Source organism: Trachurus japonicus, chromosome 10, assembly GCF_045865225.1.
Source record: "Trachurus japonicus isolate A0001 chromosome 10, Traja_1.0".
Lineage (NCBI taxonomy): Eukaryota > Metazoa > Chordata > Actinopteri > Carangiformes > Carangidae > Trachurus > Trachurus japonicus.
In genome coordinates, this window is record NC_140916.1 from 23,287,324 (window position 1) to 23,313,125 (window position 25,802).

Consider the following 25,802-nt stretch of genomic DNA (forward strand, 5'->3'; position numbering starts at 1 on the left):
TTGATTTATGGCATGATGTATGCTAATGCATGTTTGAGGGGGTCGTCTTTCCCAGCAAAAAGACAAAACAGTATTCAGTTTGTGTTTTGACAACAGCTTTGGATGAATAAGCACTTTTAGAACGATTAGAAATGTGTTCTTCACACACGGCGCACACTTTGACATCATCCGACCGCATCAAAACATTTTTATGTATTCCTAATGCCGCGGACAGCAGGTATGACCGCTGCAGCCTGCGGTAATCACGTCTGTAGGGAAGACGGTTAGTATGCAGAACTTGTGAAGACTGATTGCATTCTTATGCAGCGAAGCGCATTAGCCAACCTTTGCCTTCCCCTCAGAAACTGTTCATATCCCTGTTTTGATTGTTAAATTCTAGTCAGGGTTTTGTTTTTTCACACAGCTGAGGCCGTTTACTCTTTACTAATAAGATTCCTCTCTTTCCTTTTGGCTGAGACCGAACATGAAGCCGTCATGAAGCTTCAAGGCACCGCTGCCAGCCCCTACTGTACATCAGACGCTTGTGGGTGTATCCATTGGTTTGTCAGTTCACATACAGATGCATGCAGCCTCACTTTAGTGATTCTGCGGTTGCCTAATGTTTCTGCAGTCATAAATCATCAAAGATATTACTGTTCAAGGTGTTTGTTTACCAGAATTTCTACTAAAGAAAGTTTGGCGCATATGCGTTTGAGCAGTAATCAATATTATATGTCAGCTGAAGCCGACTCTTGCAGTTTTAATAATGATTCTTGTTTTCCAATGGTATTCCAAACAAAGTCACAATCACAAAGTCCTGGCTCCTGTGTTATAATGATACATAGTTTTAATACACAGTCAAAGTGGAGCAGAGGAAACAGGCTTTTGGACTTTTAAAGAACTAATTATCTTTTTCTGTGACACTGCACAGTCATTGTTCTTAATAAACTGTAGTGTGTGCCGAGCAAATAGTTTGTTCCCATATTGTGGCTAAAACAAACATTATCATAGCATTGGTAACGTCTTTATGGATCATTAGCAAGCAAAAAAAGTATTACATGATGTAAAGTATAAATATACTGTAAAGTAGGTGCAACTGAATTAGTCCGAAACTCATCTCACTCTCGCTCACTGACCTTTTTTATAGGTTACCCAAAAGAGGAAAGTTTTTTTTTTGTCCTACTTTGAGTTTCCATCCAAGAATAATCTCGTATGTCTTTGAATGTGTCTATAAATACAGGAGAACACTGAAGGAGATTAGTCATATTTAAACAAAGTGTTTGAATTGAATCACGATGGCAACCGGCAGTTTGTTTTATTTTGCACATAGTTTGCCATATAAAAAACTAATCACGCTGCGCATTCACAATAAATCAGACCCACAGGTTTCATGCTCGAAGAGAAAGTGAAACTAGGAACTATTAGTCAGAGGTGACAAATTTCGACGATATCTCAAAACATTAACAGTTACTGTGCCGCAGTTCTCCACAACCTTTGCACATTCACTGATTCCAGCTTTTCTCGGTGTGCTTTCCATACAGCGGCTTTCACCACGCCATATGCAATCCATCAATCATTTCCCGGGCAACAGTTCACAGCTTCTCACAGAACATGAACCAGCAAGCAGGCAAGGAGGCACACACTGTACTAAAATGAAGGCAGGTCTGATGGAGCTTTGTTACTTTAGACGCCGTGGTCACTTGATTTTTTTCAAAACCGGCACATCTTTTGTATGATGGTAGATTGTATCACAGGAGGGGTTCATGAGAAGCACAACGAAGGAAAGTTGTTTCACATTTTATTAGCGGCATTGACTTTGTAGCAGGTAAAGATTGCAACATGAAAGCACAATCCTTCTGAGTGATCGTACCAATACAAAGACACTCTTAGCTCTGGCCTGTCAATAGCGTTGTGCTCGGCTTGAAGATAAGTTCCTTCATGATGGAGCTGCGTGCTCTGTGCCGCTCTGCTCTCTGGGCGGTGAGGCTGTTTCAGGACAGAGCCAGTGAGTAATACTGCATGCTGGCTCTCATTGCAGCCGATAACTTATCTATTGATTGAAGCCAGCGTTGTGCAGATGGATGCCTTTGGAGTGTGACAAGTGCTTTAACAACCCCAGAACCTAATGCTCCTTAACGTCACTCTGGGTCCATGTTAAATAATGTCCCATCTCTAAGTCACCAGGATTCAGTCACGGTCAATCCCGGCAACGGAAAAAGAATCCATCTTGATTGGTTGTCTTCTGGCCAAAAGATCTATGGTCGCAATTACATGTAGCCACTCCTCGCTGCAGCTGGCGAGATGTAATAAATAGCATTAAGGACTGTGAAAATCCTTTAAATACACTTTCCCCCTTCTCTTCCTGCTTGACAGTTAGAAAGAGCGATGAATTCCCAGCGATCGTTGGAAGCAGCCTGTGAGAAGCAGAACGCTGTTTCTACTGCTTATCACTTTCACTTAAGCTCCTCGGAAGACTCAGTCACACATGCACTCAGATGTGTACACACACACCCACACACACCCCATAACACGGTGCCAGCCTTTTTATTGTTCGTACCAGGCAGAGAATAAACCACAGTGCAGTGCAGCACCTGGCCTTTTGTCCTGTTGATGGCTTCTTTCACATGAAAATATAAGATACCGAGTGTCTTACCCACTGACGCGTTCCTGCGTTTGGACGTCGGAAATGTTATCTTCGCTTCCTCTCGTCAGGTTCTGGCACAGGTCCATCGCAGCTTCTTCAGTAGCCTTAGGACGGCCGAGTCAATCAGTTGTGTAATCTTAAAATGTTAAAGGCTGACGCAGCTGGATGAATGTTTCAGATGAGTCACGACTCATGCGAAACTTCAGGCTTAATACGTTTTTATACCAAGCTGTAAAGCAGCCTGAAATGCACCGGCAGTCCTAACATTTTATCTGTTAGCTCGAGCCACCACTGATGGTTGCACGGTTTGAACCAACAGAGCTTTTATCGAGTTTATTTATAAGATACCGGCTGAATTTCAAACATAATCATCAAAGGCAGGAAAATCGTTCCGCCTGCAGTTTCCATGTGTTCTTTCCGAGCAAACCAATATATATATTTCATATATCAGAGCTCGAAGTTGACCCTTTTCCCTCTCTGTACTTAACATAGATATATGAAAACAGACGCGGTGACAAAGCAGAAGCCGACATCGGAGCATTTCACGGGAGAAAGCGGCCTAACGCCCGTTATCACCCCAGATGCTTTCGGCTCAGAAATCATTTCCATACCAAGGGCATCCGCATCCAGAACAAGGAAGTTTTTCTGCCTTAATCTTTATCTCCCCCTGTCAGCAGCACCACAGCCAGACACCTAACTCTCAAGTCTGCAGCTTCTGTCATTGTTTCATGTGTGTGTGTGTGTTTTTTTCCTCCCTAATGTTTGGAATTTGACATCTGACAAAGAAATGTTTTCATTAATTGGAGTCACTGACGCACAATTATTTTGCTGTTTATAAAATACCCATGCAACTTGAGACTAGATATGTGTGGTTTGGCTGTAAAAACATGTTTCCACTTGACCAAGCTGCACCAGACAAGGTGTCATTATGTTTGAATAATTGTTAGTGAAGTGTGGATGATGTTTTTATACTGGCTGTTTACTTCGCGATGGAGATGTCAGCTGAAAAGAGTATACATTTTTACCGAACTGGCTGTGAGCTGTTAGCCCTTTATTAAATCTTCTAATTCAAGCATTATTAATTTTCAAACAATTCTTACAGGGATTCAAAGAAGGAGGAATTTTTTTAATCAAACATCAAAGCAGCTCATTTTCATAGAGCAACCCCTTGGCGTAGAACCTACAATAGGATTTCTGTGTTGGTTCAGGATGTTATTGCTTTCTTGTCTCATTTTTATTTCTGGCAAGATTACAATTTCTTTCAAACTCTTTCTCACACAATTTTTTTTTTTGCTTAGTCGTAGGTGCTTTCCATTTGCACTTTACCAAAGCGCAGGAACAAACTCCCCCTGAGAGCGCCTGGTCTTCACTTAACCACAAGCTTGAAAATAGCCGGACACCGTGGACTGTCTATAAAAGAATGCAGTGATAACTGAATATCCTGCTGAACCAGACCATTTGCCATCTCCACTCTCTCATTTGCCATAGATTCGCCTTGATGATTTCCTGCTGAAAATCAATGATTCACTCACTTTCAGAATAGCGGCTCCTCCGAGGGTGTTGGCTGGGTTCTCCCAGTGGCAGTGATTTCAATCAAGAGGCGTTTGAATTCTCAGGCCCTTTCACAATAGAATGGAACACTGTAATAAATTGGACAAATAAGTAATTTCTGTGCAGAAGATGGATTTAAATTGATTCATGTTGCGACGTCTCTGCACACATGCGTTCTCACATACCTGCACCAAAACGTGCACACAAATTTACTCACCAGCGCTGCAGGTGCAATTGCTGGCAACATTTTCCTTTTCTGGTTATATTAGTCAGAATGGTGCAACACTGAGGCTCTCAGCAGCACACTAAGGTGGTATAATACTAAAGGCTACACTCACATACGTACAGACACTTAACAATGTTGACCTTTATCAACTTCAGGCCTGCATTTGCAATTCTTGCAGGTTCTAGCGTCAGAGGGAGAGGAATGAAAGGCTGGAGCAAACAGCAGGAAAACCAGCAGCAACCTTCAGAGACTGCAGGAGAAGGTGGTGCCATGTAAAAGCTGCTGTAAATCTGCCAAAGGTGTTGGACTACTTTTCTGCTGTGGTGCTTTGTTTTGCTTGAAATGAATCATCCCAGTAGGAAAGTAATCTTATTACAGTTCACCAAATGTTGCGATTTTTGACATCATGTTACATTACGCAGCTCACTTGTAATGAAGTCGCACAAGTAGTTATCAAAAGGCCCTGCCAGGAGTTCCACCCACTCTTGTGCTGTTTTGATTTCAGACAGTTGTTTTATATAATAATCTATTAATTGGGATTTTATGAGAACTGTCATGAGCCTACGTCAAAAACCATTGCTATTGTTCTTAAAGTCGGTGATACAACATTTTTGTCTAAAGGGCTAATTTGTTCAGTTAATTTGACAGCTAAAGGATTGCATGTAATGGTGCTTTAATCCTGCAGAACCACTGCGAGGTGCTGGCAGTTTTAATCCCATATTACCATTCAAATAAGAATATGTTATCCTGTAGGACTAATCTTCAATCGTAACCACCACCACGCCTTGCATATGTGTCCGCCAGAGCATGGATGTGTCTTGATCTGGACTGTTGCTTCCGCTCCCTGCTGAGATGACAGAAATCTCACGACGTGACGAGGAAAGACGTGAACGTGAACAAGGATTAGCAGTGCAAGTGGCCTGAACTTGTGAATAGACTTACTATAAGAACCAAAGGGAACTCTACATCACGCTGTGTTATAGACAAAGTGGGAGCTGTCCATGACACTAATTTTCCCCAATTAGGTCATGCAGTCTTAACGGTGGATCTAAGCCTGTAGTCCTTGGCTGTGCAGAAATCTTGTTGCAGGCTGAGGTTTTTTATTAATGGAGGACTTCCTGCTCCTAGCCAGGTGGAAGCGGAGCAGTAATAAATGTGGCCCAATATATCATCCACAGCACATTACAGGGGAGCTGGGGGTGATTATTCATGCCGGCAGGGGCATGAATAGACCTTTCAGGGGTTCATGGGCTCAAACCTTGAAAAGGGCGTCTCCCTTATCTTTCTCACCAGTGTAGGTAGTCCTCCCCGTGTCTCTGATGTTGTTGGTTCGACTTATCTGGTCACAAATGCAGAGAAATCCACAAGATCAGACCTTGATAATGGGAATTGTATAGTTTTTTGTTTTTTTTCAGCTAATTACTTGATGAGTCTGGATTGGCTTCCACGTGTATCTGTCAGAGTCCTATGTTTGTTTCTGTGCATTTACTGTAATAATCACTGGATTCTTTAACCTTAATCATCTGTGTCATTCACAGCAACATGCAATTTGTAGTGTTTGCGTCGTATTGTCAACTCTTCAGACCACGATCGTACAGCCTATTCTATTAAGCCTCGCTGAATCTTAAATCCTAGAATTAGCTTCTCAGACGGGTGTAATCAAGACTGCAATTACCGTACTTGCAGTGAATCAACTTTTTTTTCCCTATCAGCCACATTCTTGGACTCAATTAAAGCAAGCACTTCTACAGTCTTTAGTCGGGAGCCAGGGGGATGATGGTATTGTGAGCAGCGGGACGCGCGTTGAAGGTAGATGGGGCGTTATGTTTGGAGCGTCCCCGTGTTTACTGTCTGTTTGCGGCTATCGGGGCACACACAGAGACAGATGAGGCACAACAGCTGGCCCCTAATGCGTGTTGGGTAGGATCAGCCCGGCCCAGTCACAGCACATCAATAGACCCATACGTTAGCTGACAGGGAGAGCACTAAAATGTGCTCGTCTAGCAGGTGTCATGGGCCCGGCCCCAGCACAGGTGATAGGAAAATAGGCAATCTGTCTTTTCGCCGGAGAGGTGCGGTGAGGAGGGTGCTGGGTTGCCACCGGACATCACAACTTTGATCCTTCACAACGAAGAACAAAAGGGCTGTTTTACACAATGACAAACATTCATAACCTCGACCAGCAGCACTTTTTCCCTCAAATGACTGCAGGGACCAGCCAGGTGGTCACTGGGCTGACGCCGAGCTTCAGTGTCAGGCCGGATGTGTCACTTACCATCAGTCCTCACAGTAGCCTAAGCCCACCGAATGTTTTTATGTTTGTGCTTTATGTAGCAATGTTAACAATTTAACTGTCTACTTCCTCAGGCTTGTTTTCATTTCTCTATTTGGAATCAAAACACCCACTCTTCTTTACCTTGTCTATCATTATGTACAGTGACAGGCTATAATTTGATTAAAATAGAACAAATAAAAGAGAAAAAAGAGAAGAATTTTGTTTTGCACATTGGATAGCATTAGGGTAATCTAATTTGAAAGCTCCATTATACTGGAAATTGCAATTCTCCCAGACTAAAACAAAAAATTAAAATTAAAACCTGTTAACAAGGAAAAAATTAATAATTCCAATTTAGATTTTATAGACGTGAGTCTAAGCAGATGATTGCATCCTCTGAGGTCGTTATCTTAGACTTCAAATTATTAATATCTTCAAAATGAATAGTTCGATTATAATTATAATAATAATGATTTTAATAACAATAGTTCCTGTATTTGCTTGTACTACTTGTTCTATTGTGCTGGTGCAGGAGATGTAACGCCTTTTTGCCATTTACCCTGCAAACTAAATTTATGCAGCTCAGACAGGATAATAACCACAGTGCATTTATTACAAATGTGGATTTAATTACAGAAGTAGAGTAGCAAATTATTGAATAGATAAGTCCATAGTATTTCTTTTCTCTTTTCTTTTTTTTTCTTTCTTAAATCTGTGGTTTCATCAAAGTACAGCTCCTGATACTAAATCTGAGAATAGCAGATACAATCAGCTTTTATCCGCTGAAATATGGTGACAAGTGCTCTAACATTTCAGTCATTGGTGTGTATGATCTTAAAAAACAGTGAAAATAACATGACAGTGTTGTCTGTGAAACATAATTCTGTCTGAAATGTCTTTATTTTGCACTTTGTTTCCCCACTCTGTCTTGCCTTTTGTATTAAACAGCTCACGGTGGCTCATATTTATCTATAGAAAGGGCATTTACTTGAGTCAGATGAGTTCAGATCATATCAGGACCAAGAGCATTTAATTCAGTTTGCATGATAAAAGCAGGAATTTGTCATGATCACATTAGTCAGCTTCACGGTTAAAAATACTTATGAGTAAATGAAGTGTGTTGGCACAATACATATCACTCCGTATCTACACATACAATACATCTTCCAGTTTGCTACAAGGCTCATAACATTAAACCATATCAGGGATGTCTGGCTGCATTTCAGAATCTATGATGTACTGAGTCTGCCTTTTTATATATTTTTTCACACATGCGCTTAAATACAACATCAAGATGACAGGTTTTTTTGTTTTTCTAACAGTCTGGTCTCAGCTGCTTAAACCATACTATGACAATTGAGGTAGGACAAAAATAAATGTGCGATGTGATTGACTTGTCTGAAATAAACAGACTTGTGCATATTGATTTTTACATCATAATAACACAAATGGGAGCTGGTGATCGGCTTCTCTCTCTGCAGCTACAGACTCCTCAGCGCCAGGTGTAATAGAGTGAAACGTTTCTTTTTAGGGTGCACAATAAAATCAATTCATTTGCACTCTGTAGTTTATAAGCAGTCGGCTGCTTGCTGTTTTTCTAGTTGTTTGTTACATTTTCCTTCACTAGTTTTTCTCAATTGCTTTTACTGGCTTACTTGTTTGAGCTTATTGTTATTTTTTTTATTGATTTGTTTCTAGTTCTTAATCTGTCCCTTGTCTGATATGTCTGGTTTTTAAATGTATTTTCGCAAACCAAATTCCCATGTGATACTATTGAACTGAAAAGGGTCAATGTAGTCTGTAGTCATTGTAGCTAATAAGATAAATGTAAAACTAAACATTCAGTCTTTTTATTGTCTCTAAATGGATGCAGAAGTATGAAATTATCATTAACTACCTCTTAATAGATAAATGGGCAAAAGCAAATTCAGCAAATTAATGGCGTGATCGTTAAGATGCTTAAAATGCATTATACATTTTTAAATTTGGGAGACTAAACCTCTGAACCCTTTTATCCTGTGTTTTTCTTCAGGCAGTAGCAGAAGGCAGTAAATGGCCTTTTGGTGATTTGACTGACAAAATATCCTCTTTGTGTGTTCTAGCTCCTAAATCCCATCCCCACATCTATTTCTCTGAAAAAGACTGGCAGTAGTCCTCCCACATTTTCTCTAATGTGCAGGTAGTAGGCGGTTACCTGGAAGCCAAACTATGTCCTGGTCTACAGAAGTGGCCCATCATTTAGACAGGGAATGTCTTAAAGCGAGACGAGGCCTGTCATGCTAAATTTAGTCGGACTAACATTTCCCTTTTTCAAATCCTGAATTGTCATTTAAACCAAATTCACAGGGTGGTTCCTCGGTACACGTCCTGTCAGGGTCATCACCTGCCTTGCATTTCAAAGTAGTTCTAAAAGAAAACCTTGAATACCACTCCATTATCCAAATGACATTCAAATGCTCTCAGAGTGAGCCTATAGTGTTAGTCTTCTATTTTCCTGGTACTTTTACAGTCAAACAAGAAAAGCCTTGATTGCAGTTACTCACTAGGACTCTCTTTTCTATAAGAACAGGATGACATTCTGACTTAATTTATAAAAAGTGCTCTTATTAATTTAGATAATGATCTTTCATGACGTTGAAGCACTTTCCACTATTCCTCATACTTTCATACACATCGGTCGACAGCCATGATGATGATGTCTCCACTAGACTCGGCTCGGATTCTATATTTTCTTGCAGCAAAGTGACTCTTTTCAGATATTTATTGCCAGTCACCTAATGCTTTGCTGTTGTTCATGCACATTATTGGGTTGGACGTGGAAGCCATTTCTGTCTCTGTAATGTGGACCATAGCCATCAAGGCTCTTTATGGATTTGGGAAAGCGGGGAGGAGGAAAAACCCAGACCCAGATATTGTTGCCATTGTTGAAGGAACTCAGGAACAGGGTCTGCTGTGCTCAACATGTACGCTATAACAACAAAGCATACAGTACATGCTGAATTTGTCCTTATAGTGTTTTTTCAGTATTTTACAATACACAGATGACAGATTGAAAGGCACAAGTCTCAATGGGAGGATCTCAAGGACAGCTTAAAGAATTTGAGTATTGTTGAATGAGGCTGTAATCTCTCTGCAGATGTGAGTGAGGGGGAAAGAAAGAAGCTGACCATTGTGTTGGTATATTCAGTTTCCCTTAACGTCAGTTGAGCCTGCTGTAGCTCCGTCTCTGCACCGAAGTCTCCATTATACTGACACTGACTTGAAAACAAAACATTTACTACCAATACAGGAGTGCTGAACTGCTAGTCTTCCAGACAAAGATGGTAATTTTTCAGTTGGTTTCTAATGGAAGTCTGTGGGCGGAACAGTCACCTTCTTGAATTTCTAGTTAACTAAACTTTGGAGATGTTATTACATCCTGTAATATTTAGAGCACTGAGGGGTAAATGACTTTCAATCCCAGTATGCAGATAAACAGCCGTGTGTGTGGTGCAGGTTCAGCGTGATCAATTTTTCAAATGTCATTTTACTTAACCACACAAGTGAAAAATTGAGTTTTAGACATCTGCAGTATAGTGACACAAAAGGTAGACCTGCATCAATAGCTTACCTCTATGTAAACATAACTTACAATCTTACACCTCTGCATACATTTCTAAAATGATCAAATGAAATTAGATAAGACAGAAAGTTGGCGCTAACATTGCCAGCACCTTCTGTACAATGAGAGCTGTTCCCCCATTATCAGACGGTGCATGTCTTCAGCCCTTATTTGCAGTGAGGTGTTATTAGCAGCGTAGCGGCGCTGTCCCACCTCATCACATCATCTGTCAGAAGATCATCAGTTGCCTTAACGGCCCTGGAGGAAGATCCCTGTGTGCTGCTTATCTGGTTCAGACACACACAACCTCTTGTCCTCGGGAGAGGAGGAAAGTACATTTACTCAAGTACTATAGTGAGTTTTTGATGTACTGGTGCTTTGTTGAATATCTCCATTGTCTCTGAATTTGTAGTCTTATTCCACTTCCTTTGTAAGATAATTTTACTGCACCCTCTGTCACAGGTTACGTCACATACATACAGTATGTTTAGGTTTTACATGCAACACATAAACACCATAAGAACAGATTGGATTATCCAGTAGTAGCTATATTAGGTTGTTTATGGGAGAATCACATGCATCAGCTATTAAAATGCTGCTTACCTGTTAACATATAGATAATTTATCATCATTACAAGGTTCATAGTTCAGAATTAATACTAATGGAAATATCTAAGGTACAGTATGTTTACTTCTCACACCAGCCTTCTTCATTAAAATGCTGCTAATTTAATTCCAGTAAAGTTATAAAAGACAAACTTGATTAGATTTCATACTTCCTTGTATTGTCAACAAATCCTATAAAACAACTGCAACCAACAAAAAAAGGACCCTACTTATAAGTATTGTCTTTATATCCCAAACCTGATACACTGTAGCTTTGTTATTCCTTTGTGCCCTGGAGCATTGTTGTCCAAAAACTATTAAAGCCACATCAGTGGGCTGCTGTGTTGACAGGGGTGACATGTTCTTTCTTTTGAACATTGGAACTGCAATTTATTTTGAGTCAATCCCACACACAGTATTCTGGGTACAAACTTTTGCCCGGTGCCATATCCTCATACGAGTACCAAATGTGCATAAACCCACAGCCCAGTTAGTATAGTATACCCACTTTATTGCTGTTGGTGTAAATGTTACCCTAAAACCGCAGTGTCCAGATGTTTCAGACAATTGTTACGCCTCATAGAAAAATGAAAACACATCTGTGACTTGGTTTTTAAAAATGTACATCTTTGCCTGGAATAAACAGGATTGGGCCTGAGAGTGTCAGACAGGAAACTGATGCCAGAAAGTAACAAGAGATGGACTAACACACTTTTGGCATTGGGATCTGGCAATCCATTAAATACTTAACTTTCACCAGTGGGAAATAAACAGTATATCTGTGACTGTCTAAATTTAATTGCTCCTCCTGCTAATCATAATTCCTCACTGTCCTTAATTACCCTCTAAATTTTCTGCTTAAAAACATTACAAACTCACTGACACGCTATTTATCCTATAAACTCCTCATTTAGTACCTCTTTGAAGGAAATTGATGAGGTAAAAAAAAGCACATTTATTTTCCTAGTACAGAGTAGTTGCGTGTCACAGGTGTGAGGAGTTACATTGTGAAGGCATCAGCAGTCTCAGACTAAAGTAGCTTAAAGCCTATAACATTACATCTGATCTGCAGGGTTAAGGCAGAACAAGCACTGTGCTCAAGTGTGGTGCCATCTCTTCCCTTTCCCTCTTTGAGCTTCAGTGATGTTAAAGCAAAAGAAATTAGACTGTCAGGTAAAGGGGGGAAAAAAAGCGGCAGAAACATCAGCTCGGTTTTAGGAGGTTATTTTATTTGGATCGCATGGTGAGCAGCTGGTCCTCCCCCTCTCCCATTACCATTTTCTTTAAACCTTATGTGCAGTTTATCTCATTTTCACCTCGGTGATGTCTTCAGTGACTGCACACTGCCCTGCGTCATTATCATTATATGCACCTATTAGTGTACAGGGTTGGGTGTTCTATTTAAATTTCATCACTCTTAATGTTCATGTCTAGGTGAGGAATCATGTACAGATTACACGAGTGATCGCCAATGTGCTGATAAAGGTCAAGTAACATGACTCATTCTGAAAGAGAAAAATATTCATTAAAGGAATGAGGCTGGGCTGTTGGACTAGCTGCCATCTCTGGGAGTTTGACGGGACATTATCCGGATCAGCGCTGTGTTTTTGCCTGAGCTGCTGTGAACGTTACATGTGGCTGCTGTCACGGACTTAGGACTTAATTTTATTCACCAAAGTTAGGGGCTTCATATATAATTTAGCCTTTTCTCCAAATTGGCCATGAAGACTCAAATTCCTTTTTTTCAGGTAGATTAACCTGAAATAGAGGAGAAAGTGTGTTTTTGAGTAATGAAGGCAGTGCCTCTTCCAAAAGTGATTTGTATTCATGCATTGCTAAATCACAGACACCAGTGTGTCTTTGCGTTTGGTTGTGATGTCAGGAGGAATGGAGAGAGACGGAGGGAAAATAAATAAAAATAAAAATGGAGAGGATAATCAGAAAGCTGTTCGGGTTGAAATGAGTTTCCCCCTCTGCTCGCTGCTTGTGCCTTCAGCTGATACCCTAAACACACGGAGAGTTCAGATGTGCTTTGGTTTGCTTTGGAGGGAAAGTCATATCAGATAACAAGCCCTGTCTTTCATTTCTAGACAGGTTCACACTTATCTACATAATTCCCAGTTATATTTCTCTTTCTGGTCCGGAGACTCTGGATCCGAGTCTTTGCCACTTGTGAACATGTGACATTATGGTGAAAGCGTTTGTCGTTTGATAGTAGGCTAATGCTGCCATATGTCACTTCTTACGGTTCCTACATTCATTATTCTCGTCACATTCATGGATTACAGAGCCTGTAGTTGGCATTTGATGCAAGTCTCTGGAATATGGGAGATATTCACATACGTGTTTTGGTTTGTTATGTGAGCAAAGACAGTCTGCAGCCGTGCTGCCAGCATGGCAATGTCAGTCTGTTGTTTAGAAACATCTCGATTGAGATAGTTCACTGATTTAATGCTTTGGTTTATAATCGGATACTTATCACCTTCCCCCGACCTTCAGTTGCACTTTGTTTTAGTGCTGGTTAGCAAATGTGAGTGTGCTAAATGAAAAGGTTATGGTAACCTATTGCCTCAGAGGTCCTACTGTATCTACAGTTGATATAAACATTACTCTGTAGACCTATTAAACGCTTTAGGCAGATGTTGTTAATAATTGTTTCTCTGGTCAAGGGACACAGACAGCATCACTCATTTTAACTGATTTTATTCTAAGGAAGAATTATTAGCTTCTGCGAAAACCTGTAGCTTTTGGCATGTTTGTATAGACTAGGCAGAAAAGGCTAAAGAAAGAATCAAGAGAACTTTTGACTTTGAGCAGATTTTCTTTTTCACAAGACTGTGGTCAGTCACACTGTACAGATTACATTACACCTCTGTGAGATCAAATCACAGTTCAAACCAGGCTGACCACTATCGGTGCATTTACACCTGAAAATTAACATGTATTTTTTCTTACTCGGACTGGATATCGAGAATCATGTCACACTTCAATGCAAGTTAAAGTCACTGACATTCCATTATTTTAAGGTTTATAGCTCTTGATCATCATGGCAGTGTGCCTCAATTTCTGCAGTTTGAATTGCTCCACAGTTGTAAAATGCAGTGTGTGAAACCTCTCATTTTAGCTGCAGGCATATCCGGTAATTAAAGGATTAACTTGGTAATCTAAATTGTCTCTTGTCTTTTCCTTCCTCCTTCCTCCCATTATTTCCTAACATCCATTTCAAAGATTTAAGAATGCCTGCTTTCCCTCTCCGTCTGCATTTCTCTCTCTTCCCATGCCTGGGCCAAGCTCTGTAATCAACTTGCTTCTGGATAACCTCGTTTCCGGCTAAGCGTAAGGGGACGACAAATCCATGAGCTTGTGCGTGCCTTGGATGGCAAAGACGGCGACTGCGTCTGCCCCTCCTGACAGCTCAGGATATCTTCAGTTCCTTTGAGGATAGCGTGTAGTTATTAAGTCAAAATGTGTTTAAATCTCTGTGGCTCTTTTGAAAAACATCATGCACTCAACCGCCAAACAGGTGCAGCTTTGAAGAATCGGAGGAATTTACATCCCGGGATTTGCTACAGCAAGGCATTTTGAATCTTCCTCTAAAATGAGCCAAATCTATCAAGTGTTTCTCCCCATTTCTGTGCAGAATTTGCAGGGCTGCTTTTTTTTTTTTTTTTTTTTTACTGTGTTTTGTGAAAACACTCTGTAGTCTCTTGAGATTAATTGATTTTTCAGAATTTCTGCAGATGGATTTTTTCTGTAAGATTTTGTTGATTATTTGGCTTAGTTGGGGTGACCTTATACACCGAAAGTGTTCAACATTTAATGGCTAAATTTTGAAAACTTGGCCTGACAAAGCAGCGATGTTATGCAATTTTCTTGAATGGTTTTTCTCCTGCCCATTATGCTGTTTTGAAGGCCAGAGACATGTCTCTGACACGGACACAAAAAGAGGAGCACATTTTCTACTAATGCAACTTGATTTTTGCCATTCTGTGTTTGAATTATGCATTTCACCTAAAAACGAAGTCTTTCATCTCCTGGGATTTATTCAGTTTAATATTGGGTCATGATCAAAAGTGATTTAAAACAACCAAAAAACTCGGATTAAACAAGCAAATGTTCAAAAAAAATTTAATTAAACAGAATATTTTTATGTTGCATATATGCTATATGTAACTCTAGAAGTTTATGTTGTTACTGAATCGTTCAATTCAAGGCCCAGAGTTTTTTGGGGAGTCACAGTCAGTGATCAAACTTTTGAAAGAGAAAACTTGATTGTTTGAGAGGGTGATTCAGCCGTGAAACTGGATTGTCTGTGGAAACATCTGGAAGTTACTGGGGACAAAGCATCAGCTGTGGCACTTGAGTGATGAATATGGAGATTTCGTTCAATCAGAAGAGTCTGTCCACACAGTCTCGTCTTAATGATGCCTCTAAGAATAGAAATGCAGCTTCTGAAACACAGGTGTAACCACATAAGCGTTTAAATTGAAAAAATGCGTTTGTTTCATGTTAGCGTTCTTGCTGTTATGTACACAAATTCAGACTCCCAGCTGTTGATCTTGTTAAATATCACTTTCAGCCATTTATTCACACACGTTTGCACAAACATGCACATTTGCGCAGACAAACATGCTCGCACACATGCAGCCTCCCTCACCTAAAACTCTCCAAATGTCAGCTGTTTTACGTTGACAGGAACTTAAAATGGTCTCAGGTTTTAAGGCGACTGTGCCTTTCATGACGGCGATGCCTTGGAAGGCGAGCTCAGCTGAAGGTGTCGGGGAGCGTCAGAGCTGGTGGCAAAGGTAGACGGCATAAAGTTGCTTCCCTGCTTAGACCCCCCCTGCTGAGGCGTTGCTTCAAAAAGATGACAGGAAAAATTAATAAATAAAAATCAACAAACTGGAATAAGCAGATTGTAAGCTCCTGTTCAAAGGTGTAATGCTCATTAACAGTGCTGCTGTGCACCATATTTACACAACTAACAGCTCCAACTTTTTTTCTCCTTTGTTGATAAACTGTTTAACAGAATAACTAAAAAGAAAACTGCATTTAGTCATTCAAAGTGCTGCCAGTTTGAGCAGTGATGATTTATGTTGCCAGCTTTTGATGGCAATTCTTAAAGTTGACAATGTGACCTGAGCTTCAGAAACACATCTATCGTGGAAATATTCCCGTCAGGGAACGCTGTTGGCAGCATGCTATTAGTATCCTGAATTAATATATGCGCACAGATGTACAGCCGTGCATCAGTGTACATGCTTAGCAGCCAATTTTCTATTCATTTTAATAGGAGAAGATTATAATAACGTCACATGTGGCATGTGAGAGAATAATTTACATACTCACCCCCGTCCTCGCTGTCCCTTCCTCTCCCTCTGTCCTTCTTTCCCTGATGTATAATATGTTTTAAGCCTCTCTCTATTCTTCTACCTCTGATGGAAACGTGATGAGATAAGGTTTGGGTTTCCATGGGTTTCATCTCTACTACATGTTTATTTTATGCATCAGAGCCTTTTTGTGTATTTTCAGTGCTAGTGATTGATTGTTTCCCGGACCAACCTTAATGACAAGGGATGTTACATAGAATCTGAATTTGTTGGTGTTTGAGCATTTCTGTGTTAACATGCAGTTTTTGTTTGCATGCATAATTCTACATCTCTCACTGCCTGAGACAAAGACTAAGCTGTTTGCGAACAGCCCCCCCCCCCTTTATTCTTTTTTTGCATGCTTGTGATCTTTATTTTGCGTACGTGTGCATGTTTTGTTATTTTAACTCGGTGGAAGTGTGTGTGCCTCTGTGTGTGTGTGTGTGTACGTGCCCAGGATGGTACAGGTGAGTGTGTGTTTGACAGAGAATGAGAGCGTGTGTGGTTGAAGGAGCGCTTGTTGAAGCGTGGTTGTCTCATTGAAAAATTTATTCTGAAACCCAGACATGTGGAGGAGTAAATATTTGTCATCTGAGGACAAACATACATCAGTCAGCCACGCTCTAGATTATATATGATGCTGGATGGAGCTTCTTTTTTTTCTCACAGATCCCATTTCCGCTTCTTTCCCTGTTTATAATCGCTCCTACAGCTAATATTGTCAGAGGCTTATTGAAAATATTCCTAACTACACACAAACAACGCCCTTGTTCCCCAGAACCCTAAGGTACATATATTATATTTAGAGTGATTACTAAATAAAGACACTCAGCGTTGTGTTATTTAAAGTATGCAGAAATCCACTTGAGCAAACCCGGGTACTCTGAAGGAAAACATCAACTGACAAAGTGGTTGTGACAAATTTGATCTTGGCTTTGTTGTTAATGGCAGCTAAACATGAAATGTTTTAATATTCTGGATAGTAATTTTAATTGAATTAATTTCAGAGGACATTGTAAGGCGCTGATGGTGTCATAAAACACTTGTTATAGCTGCTGTTCATCACTCTGATGTAAATTATGCCCAGTGATTGCTCAATGATGCTTTCCTTTGGGGACATGACGTTGTTAAATAAAAAATAAAAAAAGATAAATAAATAAAAGAAAATTGTAATTGGCTCCAAAGGGCACACGACGTGTTGGTGCCATGAGGGAGAAACACAAAAGAGGGTTATTTTCTCTCCAGCTATGGTTTTTCTCCCCGCTGACACCCTCGTACTGTGTTGCATTCAGCAATTCTGTTCCCTGAGTAGATAATAAGGAGTGAAATTAAAAAATAAATGCTTATTTCCACAAATGGTGATAAGAAAAGTTGACAGTACGTGGCACAGTGACACCAGCAGAGGAGAAGTGAGGAATCATGTGAGGAATTCATTTCAAGATGAGACCTGAGATTGTGTGTGTACGGAAAGTAAAAACAAAAAAAAAAAAGACACCTACTGTACTCCTGGAAGGTGATACAGCAAGTGACATTAAAGGAAAAATCTTTATGAAATATTGAAGATGGATGGTAACAAAAGACATGTACAAAGCTGCAACACTTGTGAAAATCTATTCCTGCATGCTTTTTAAAATGCAGTGGTGAGGACATCTAGAGTTACAGCAGTTACAGGAATATCGCCTTTTTTTTTTTCCAGATTTTTAGATGTGTTTCCAAGTGTTTGAGTGCATCATAACCACTTCATCATCTCCTCCTCCTCCTGTGGATGTACCCGGTCCCTGAGTTGGGAGTGGACGTGGCCAGCTGGACAGATGAGACATGAGGATGAGGAGGTGGAGGTGGGGGGTGTTCTGTGAGCTGCAGCAGTTCAGCCTTGGACATCATGGCTCAGCACACTGACAGCTGGTGCACCCTTGTTCTGTGTGTGTGTGTGTGCGTGTGTGTGTGTGTGTGTGTGTGTGTGTGTGTGTTTTAGGTCAGTTGAAATGTCTCTCGAGAGAATAGCAGCTGCAGACAAATATCAGGTCGTAACCCGATACACTTATTCTGAAAAGTACAAGAATCAGAAATAATTCTCCTCCATTCTCTCTATGTAAATGCGGGAAGCCACACGCTTCCAGCAACACATGTTGTATCAATTAAGTCATCTTCATTGGCCCAACGATCAACAAGGGAGGCATTTAGCGTCCAGTGTTTGTTGTTTGTGTGTTTGTGTGTGCAAAATGAGCTGGCAGTGGGCTCAGATGCATTTAACAATTAATGGCAGCTTTAGCCAATCACATTCAGTGCAGTGCCCATAGTGCTGCTGTATGTCTATTTGATTTGTGCATTGACCCACAAGAAGTCTGTTAAGTGGCTGATACTCCCGTGTGTGCGTGCATGTGCGTGTGTGTGAGTGTGTGTGCACATTGACTTTGAAGTACATTGTGTCGTGACAATAATCTGAGCCAATTTACTACGCATCAGTCCTCCATTATGGGTTTGATATAAAGCAGTGCGTGACTAGAATGCCCTTCCCATAAAATGACAATTTATTTCTCTAAAGAAATTACGTGTTTAACCTCATTAACCTAAAGTGCATGTACTAAAATGGAAGACTTACCCCCCACCCCTTTTTCCGACACACAAGTACAAACACACGCGCGCACAAACACAAATTGAAAACATCATCAAAAGTTGAGGGATCGTGTTGAATGTGACCCCTGCAAATGAGGAGCCAGCGGCGAGTTAACAGCATCAGGAGTTCATCAAGCCGCTCTCACAACTCGTCAGGTGTCTCAGGTGGCTTTGGTTCTGTCTCTGTTTCAACATCATCTGTTCTCTATGAGATGATTAACCCGGCAGGTGTGAGGTGAGTCTCGCCCACTGTTTTACTGAGCTGTCGTCTTCAGTCTGCAGGAAGTACAGAGGGTCAGCCCGCCCGGCTAATAGCCTTGGTCACAGAGCTGGAAGCCGGCCCATTAGAAGAAGCCGCCGTCATTAGGACCAACACACTCTCAAATAACCTGACCTACCGGTCCCACGCTGTTTATTAGGAAAGTTTTTGCTCCCAGTTAGAGCAATTATACTCACCATTCATGATGAACTGTGGCCTTTTCCTTGACATCACAAAATGAGAAACACGCTCTCGCATACATAGTAAATAATGTCAGGCAGTTGTGTCGTCCTGAATAGAGAGCTGCCATATTAATGACATTTTTTCTTCTCTGCAAATGCATTGCAATAATAAAGGAGTGCTTAGAAAATGGGGGAAAAAAGAGCAAAGTGTCAGCAAGTGATGTATGTCGTTCATTGGACACAGAACATTTAGTTTTCATTAAGAGTTAAACATGTACACAAAACATTAATGGGGTTCAGCGGCAGCGGCAGCAGCAGCGGCGTGCTTCACTGTATCTCATCCTGATAAATTAGCAACTCAGCACACCCGGAGAGAAAAAAAAAAAATAGGAGAGAATAAAGAGAGACATTAATATAATGTGTGGTGGGGGAGGAACTGACAGATAATGTCTTTATCCAAAGACTGGTGTTTATGACGCAACATAATATTATCCCTGACCTGGGCGTCCGCAAGCTGCAAGGATGAACGAAGGCTGTGTGAGGGAGGAGAAGAAGCAGGGAGACGAAAGGTCAGCATGAGTGTTGCCGTTTCATTATGAGAGATGTAGACTCCCATCCTCTCCTGCTGCACAGGGAGTGATGGAGAAGGTTGTTAATGCCTGGTCTGTCAGCCATATTGGATTCAGGGCAGTAAATTAATATTACTCTCCTTTTAAAAGGGTTTTATTTTGGGATTTACTGGTCTCCCCTGAGTGCCGGTGGTGTAAAGAGGTTATTTCCCTGTTTCTACTCCGTTCTCTTGTCCTCTCACTATCACTTGCACGAGGCTAATATGTTTAGAGAGAGAGAAACTGTGTTCACAGAGGAAGGGGCGTGTGTGCGCTGTAGGCTCCATTGTGTCATTCAGCGTTTGTGTTGAACATTTTTCAGCGAGCGCGAAAGAAAGTTGGCTGTAAATCGCGGCATTGTCCCCCTGAAGGACGCCTTGTGTTATCTCCACGCGTTGGATATGTGTCTCCTCTCTCCTCTCCTCTCGTCTCCTACGTGTCATGTGAGATTCTGGAGGAGTAAAACCTGCATCTTCACTCACACCATGAGATGTGAGTTTGAGTTAACTGGCTGTCTGGCTGTCAGTCACCGCCAACCAATCTGTCTCTCCCCCTTTCTGGGCTTAATGTGGGTAAAGTTAGAGTCCTGGTTGAAGAGCCATAAAATACAGTGTGGAGTGGCCCAGTAGCCGAGACGGGATTTACGGCCGCCGGTCCATCAGCAGTGATGTTAAAGGGCTGTGATTAAGAGCTGGAGTAAAGACATGGACTCCACTATCCATCCGACCCAGCCAAGAGTACACAGGGACAAGCTCTGTCACTGTCAACTCTCCTTCAGACCGCTCTGTCTCTCTCTTTCACTCTTGTCTGTCCATCTGTCTCTGTCTCTTTTCATATGCGTATGTATGAGCAGCAATTCACCAAGGACACTCAATGTCTACATTAGATACTCGGTGTCAGCTGCATTTTCACTCAGTCCTGCAGCAGTCACAACAGCAGAGCAGGAAAGGTTCAACTCCTGCCTCATGTCAACTTGAAGTATTTGAAAGCTTTTTTTCTTCGTTCTATTTTTATATTTTGGCATCGCTGTAAAATCTCTCTCTCTCTCTCTCTCTCTCTCTTTTTTTTTTTTTTCCTCCCAAGGTTCCGAGCACACGGCCACAGCAACGCTTCCTGCCGCCTTCTCGGATCTGTTACCTCACTTCCTGGTGGAGCCGCAGGACGAGTTCATCGTGAAGAACAAGCCGGTGACGCTGACCTGCCGCTCCACCCCGGCCACACAGATCTACTTCAAGTGCAACGGCGAGTGGGTTCACCAGGATGACCACTTGATTGAGCGGACAGTCGACCCAGCCACAGGTACGTGAGACAAACTCTCAGACAAACAACCAAAAAAAAAGAATTAATCTGCTTTTTATTTTGGCGCCAATGTATCTAGTGCTGGGTAATTATTTCAGCCGTTTTTGGATGGTTTGCTGCAGATGTCTGACATGTACGGCTCCGTAGATACATTACGTGAAGTGTTTGCGTGCTGAAACTAAGGTTTGCAATTTGCCAGTGATTACTGTGCTCCATCAGGCTCTTGGCTCATCCTCCAGCCTATTTAGCCTGCCAGTCTCATAATAAGCACATTGGTTTCAGTCTCAGAAATCTTCTCAATCACCTTGGAGACCTGTTTGTTTTTCTCTCTGTTGTGCTGCATTCCCCCGCCTCCGCCATCAGTGTCATAAACATGTATGACACTGATGTGGTGTGATTCAGCAGCGATCTGCGAATTCAAACCACCCATTCACAGCCTGACAAGTGATCAGGAACGGGAAACGTGGGAATGACAGGTTTTCTGTGGCAGCAGGAACACACACACACATGCAAATGCTCGCTCAGATTTGCTGCTATACATAACAATGTATTAGAAAAAAAAAAAAGATACTGGACTCAACAACTGAGCACAAAAGGACAGAGACGTCCCTCAGATCCTGCACACACACACACACACACACACACACACCAAAGCACCAAGATGGACGGTGTTCAAAGCAGGAAAATCTAAAGGCTAATTTGAGCGGGAATGTTTCAGTTCATACGCACACTTTGCCTCTTTGTTTTCAGATAAAGAGCTCAGAGTGCGAACATTTTATCCGTCTGGTCTACAGGGTTTGGCATTAACATGCAGCAGCTCAGCACATGGAGGCAAAAACTGTCTAAAAATGCCATGGGATTAACTAAATGTCGATTCCAGCTGATGCTTTTGTAGGTGAAGGTTTCTGATCTAGTTTATGATGAACGCAGATATCCTCCCATGTTGAGACTTTGATTGGTGTGTGTGCTGACTAGTCCCCTCCTGCTCCTGTTCTTTTTTTGTCTATTAAAACAAAAAACTGTTGTATTTTTTTTTTTCAAAATTCTCTGTTGCGTGAGTGACTTTGAGGCGTGGTGAGTGATTTGAGCTTCAGCTCTCTGAGGCACCAGGAGCTTTTTCCTTGTACTGCAGAAGATAGAAGAGACTAAAATATGACTGTAGTTCCATGGAGTCAAGTTTTTATCACTATTCTGAGTACATTGACTACAAGTGGAGGAAGAAGTGAATACACCCTGTATTTTAACTCTACCTCGTCTTGTCTTGTCACCGCTGTCGCTCACACACTGTGTTCAGTTGTCTGATTTGTTGTACCTCGTGTATTAGGCACCGTTTCTGGATGCTGGAGTCATCTTTGAGTCAAGCTCTCGTGAATATCTGCAATAAAAGAGTATGAAAAGTTAATTGTAGCTCCTGTTTTGAGAACAGAAAACAAACACTCAAGGGCACGCTTGTGGATTTGGATCATTAAGAAGAAATTGTCAGCAAGTCAACACTGATAAAATTTGATCAATTCCCAACTCTATCTTCCTTCTTGTGTTGCTTCATTAACAGTTCTGCTCTCACGGTTTCTCATTTTTGTCTAGGGGAGGGATGCAAATTAAAAGTGTTGCCAATACCAGCAGTCCTCTGAGAGGGAAAAGAGGATTTTACGGCCTTTTAGAAAACTGCTCAAACCACAAGGTGTAACCATGACACACAGTAAAAGTGCATGATTATTGTCTAACTTCCCTGTGAACAAACTGGCACTGAAGTGAGTGGCTGTCATGTAACGGATAAATCTGGTTTCACAATTCATGAGATTGGAGAATTTGGTTTCCCCTGGTAAACTTTTCCCGGAGAACATCAATTTCTCTGCCGTTCTCTGCCGGGGTAACCAGGTTTCTAATCAGCTTTTTACATGTACACATGTGCATGATGGATGGACTGCAGATACAGAGGACAACAAAGTGGCAGGATGAAAGAGGAGACAATTACACAAAGTGATTTGTTCTCATTTGCTTAAAATATATCCATCCAACATGAGAGTGAAATTGAAATAAACAGAAAAGTAGTCTGAAGAAGTTCTAAGTGTGTTTCCACCACTGAACACGCCTTTTTTTTTTTTACATTGACGACACACTGGCACTGTGAGGGACAGCTCCACTCAGTCTGCCTGTCTCTGTACAGCATCTTCTCACCGCTACAAATTAACTAACCCTCGCTTCCACATTGAGGTCAGAGGTCACGGAAAAATATGATATTGGTCTGGAACCAGATTACTACAGATTACTAAACACATTCTCTGATTGTCTGCTCAGTGGAGTTTCCCTGTGCAACCTGCTTATTCAAGTGTGTGTAAACGCACTGATTGTATGACATGTTATCTGCAGCTCTGAGTTTTATGCAGCTTGCAAACTGGTGACATTGTGGAGCTTAACTTTGATTCAGTGAATATGAATCGCGTTTTGTCAATAGCAAGTTTTGTCAAGAACACGATGTGCCCCATAAACTGCAGAGTTTATGGGAACATCACATTACCAATTCACCGTTGCTCTGCCAACATTTAATGATGATGGACCATTTGCCATGTGGTTATGAGCCGTTATAGTCAGCATTTATTTGTCCATGAAAGAAATCTGTCGTGCCGGGTGCACGAACCCCTGCAGCAGCGAGGGGCTCCGTCTTTACAGACCCTGTGAAGTTCCAAGGCCCCCCTCGCAGTTCTCCACATCGCTCTGTGGTCCCGCTGCCTTTGATGATGAATGTGTGGTATGTGGGGCTGTGCAGTTATGAAGGACACGTGGTTGTCCAGAGGTATGGCTGCTCCAAGGTACCCACATCGATCTCTCAAACACTTGTGCTGTTTAATGTCAGCACTGCCCCGAGGAGTTTACTGATGGCTCCCTCTAATCCCCCTTCCTGCAAAAAACATGTGAGGTGCACACATCCATCCTCTGTGTGTGTGTGTGTGTGTGGTTGTGTGGTTGTGTGTGTGTGTGTGTGCGCGCTCAGCAGCACAGGCTTGTCAAGCTGTCCTCTCACCCTGGTTGTCACAGTCACGCTGGACTCTAAACTCGTACCTGTTGCCAAGCAACCAGGACTTCTGTCACAGAAGAAGCCACCCGATATCAACACGACGCCTTAAGGAAGGAGGAGTGAGGAGTTGGGAGACGTACCCAAGTTGACAAAAATTGATTGACAATTTAGACTCAGTGCAACAGTGAAAAATCACCCACTAAAAATAGCCCATTTCTCCGAGAGATTTTCTACCTGACTGAGCTGTTGTCTGTGCCCGTGCTTTGCAGTGAGCAGAATCCAAGCTTGTTTTCTTCATGAACAAAGACAGAGATGTAAGTACTACGAGCCAATGGGACCAGGCAACAACAGTCAAAAACCTTCTGAGACATCAGCCCCAGTGTCATTGGCTGGTGTGTCCAAGCTGATTGGGATTCTCATCAAGGAACCTTGTTCCTTTGTTATGCAAATGAGGAGTCAAGCTTTTGGATAGCGTTAATGCTCTTAATTCCACTAGTAAAATAATGGAAATGGCATGTAGACACATCAGAGTCAAGAGTCACTGCTGGATATGATGCACACATTTGTTCTGCTGTCCTTTGTTCAACATGATAATCCTTCCTTCAGTCCTTAATGGATTAGCGGTTCATCAACTATAAAGCACACATACAGTTTCATTAGGCGTTGCATTGGTTTGTCTCCACATACATGAGACCTGAATATTCATGACAGACTGGGGAGAAACAGCCGCTGCTGTGAGCTCCACAAGCCTTTCTGAGTTTGTCTAATACTCAATATCTAACTTTCAAGTCACAACCAGCGAATAAAATGTGTCAAAGTAAAACAGATTTATTCAGTCTTTTGTATGTAACCTTTATTTAACCAGTCTCATTAGGAATAATGATGTTCCCTGGCCAAGACAGACAGAAATAATAATGAGGTAAATATAATGAAATACATGTCTAAAGCGTTAATCCTAAAAACTATTTAAATATTGCCTTAAAGAATATCCATGACCAATCAAAACAAGAAGTTATCGAATCACATCTAAAATACTGCAGCAGCCAGGGAATAATGAATTAATCAAGACAAACCAAACTTTGCTGAAAACTTTGTCAGGTTCCAAGCATCAATAAAATGAATTGATGAGTTCCTCGTATACAATATGTAGGCTACAGTTCCAGTAGTTCAGCCAATAAGTAAGCAGTTCTCATATGAAACTGGTTCCATATCCCCCTCAACTTCAAACTACTTAATGGCAATACAAGACTTTTGTATGAGTTTGGCTTCCATGTGAAGAAGCCTCTTGATTAAAAGTAAATGATGTACTTAACACATACAGTTGTTCTGGATTGCATCACAACATACTGATACAACAGTGTTAAATAACAACACTGCAATACAACAACAATAATGTAATGAAAATTGTTGTATCCATACTGCTCATAGCTACAAATATTCAGAAGTTTATGATCAGTATACCATGGTCAACTTAGTCAAACTTAAGAAACAATTATGATTATTATCTAGGCTAAGTGATTATAAAATTCTACATCTGATAAATTGTATTATTATTAGAGAGTGTTAGAGAA

The 25,802-nt window shown here is 41.3% G+C and overlaps 1 protein-coding gene across 4 annotated transcripts in view; it reads left to right on the forward strand.

Moving 5' to 3' along the window:
- The window catches only part of unc5a (unc-5 netrin receptor A), a 131,087-nt gene that overhangs the window by 45,668 nt on the left and 59,617 nt on the right, over positions 1–25,802 (forward strand). For all 4 annotated transcript variants that reach the window (XM_085790145.1, XM_085790147.1, XM_085790144.1 and 1 more), the window contains exon 2: positions 21,000–21,215. In XM_085790145.1, the coding sequence (XP_085646271.1) occupies positions 21,000–21,215 (216 nt within the window). The remainder of the gene's footprint in view (positions 1–20,999; positions 21,216–25,802) is intronic.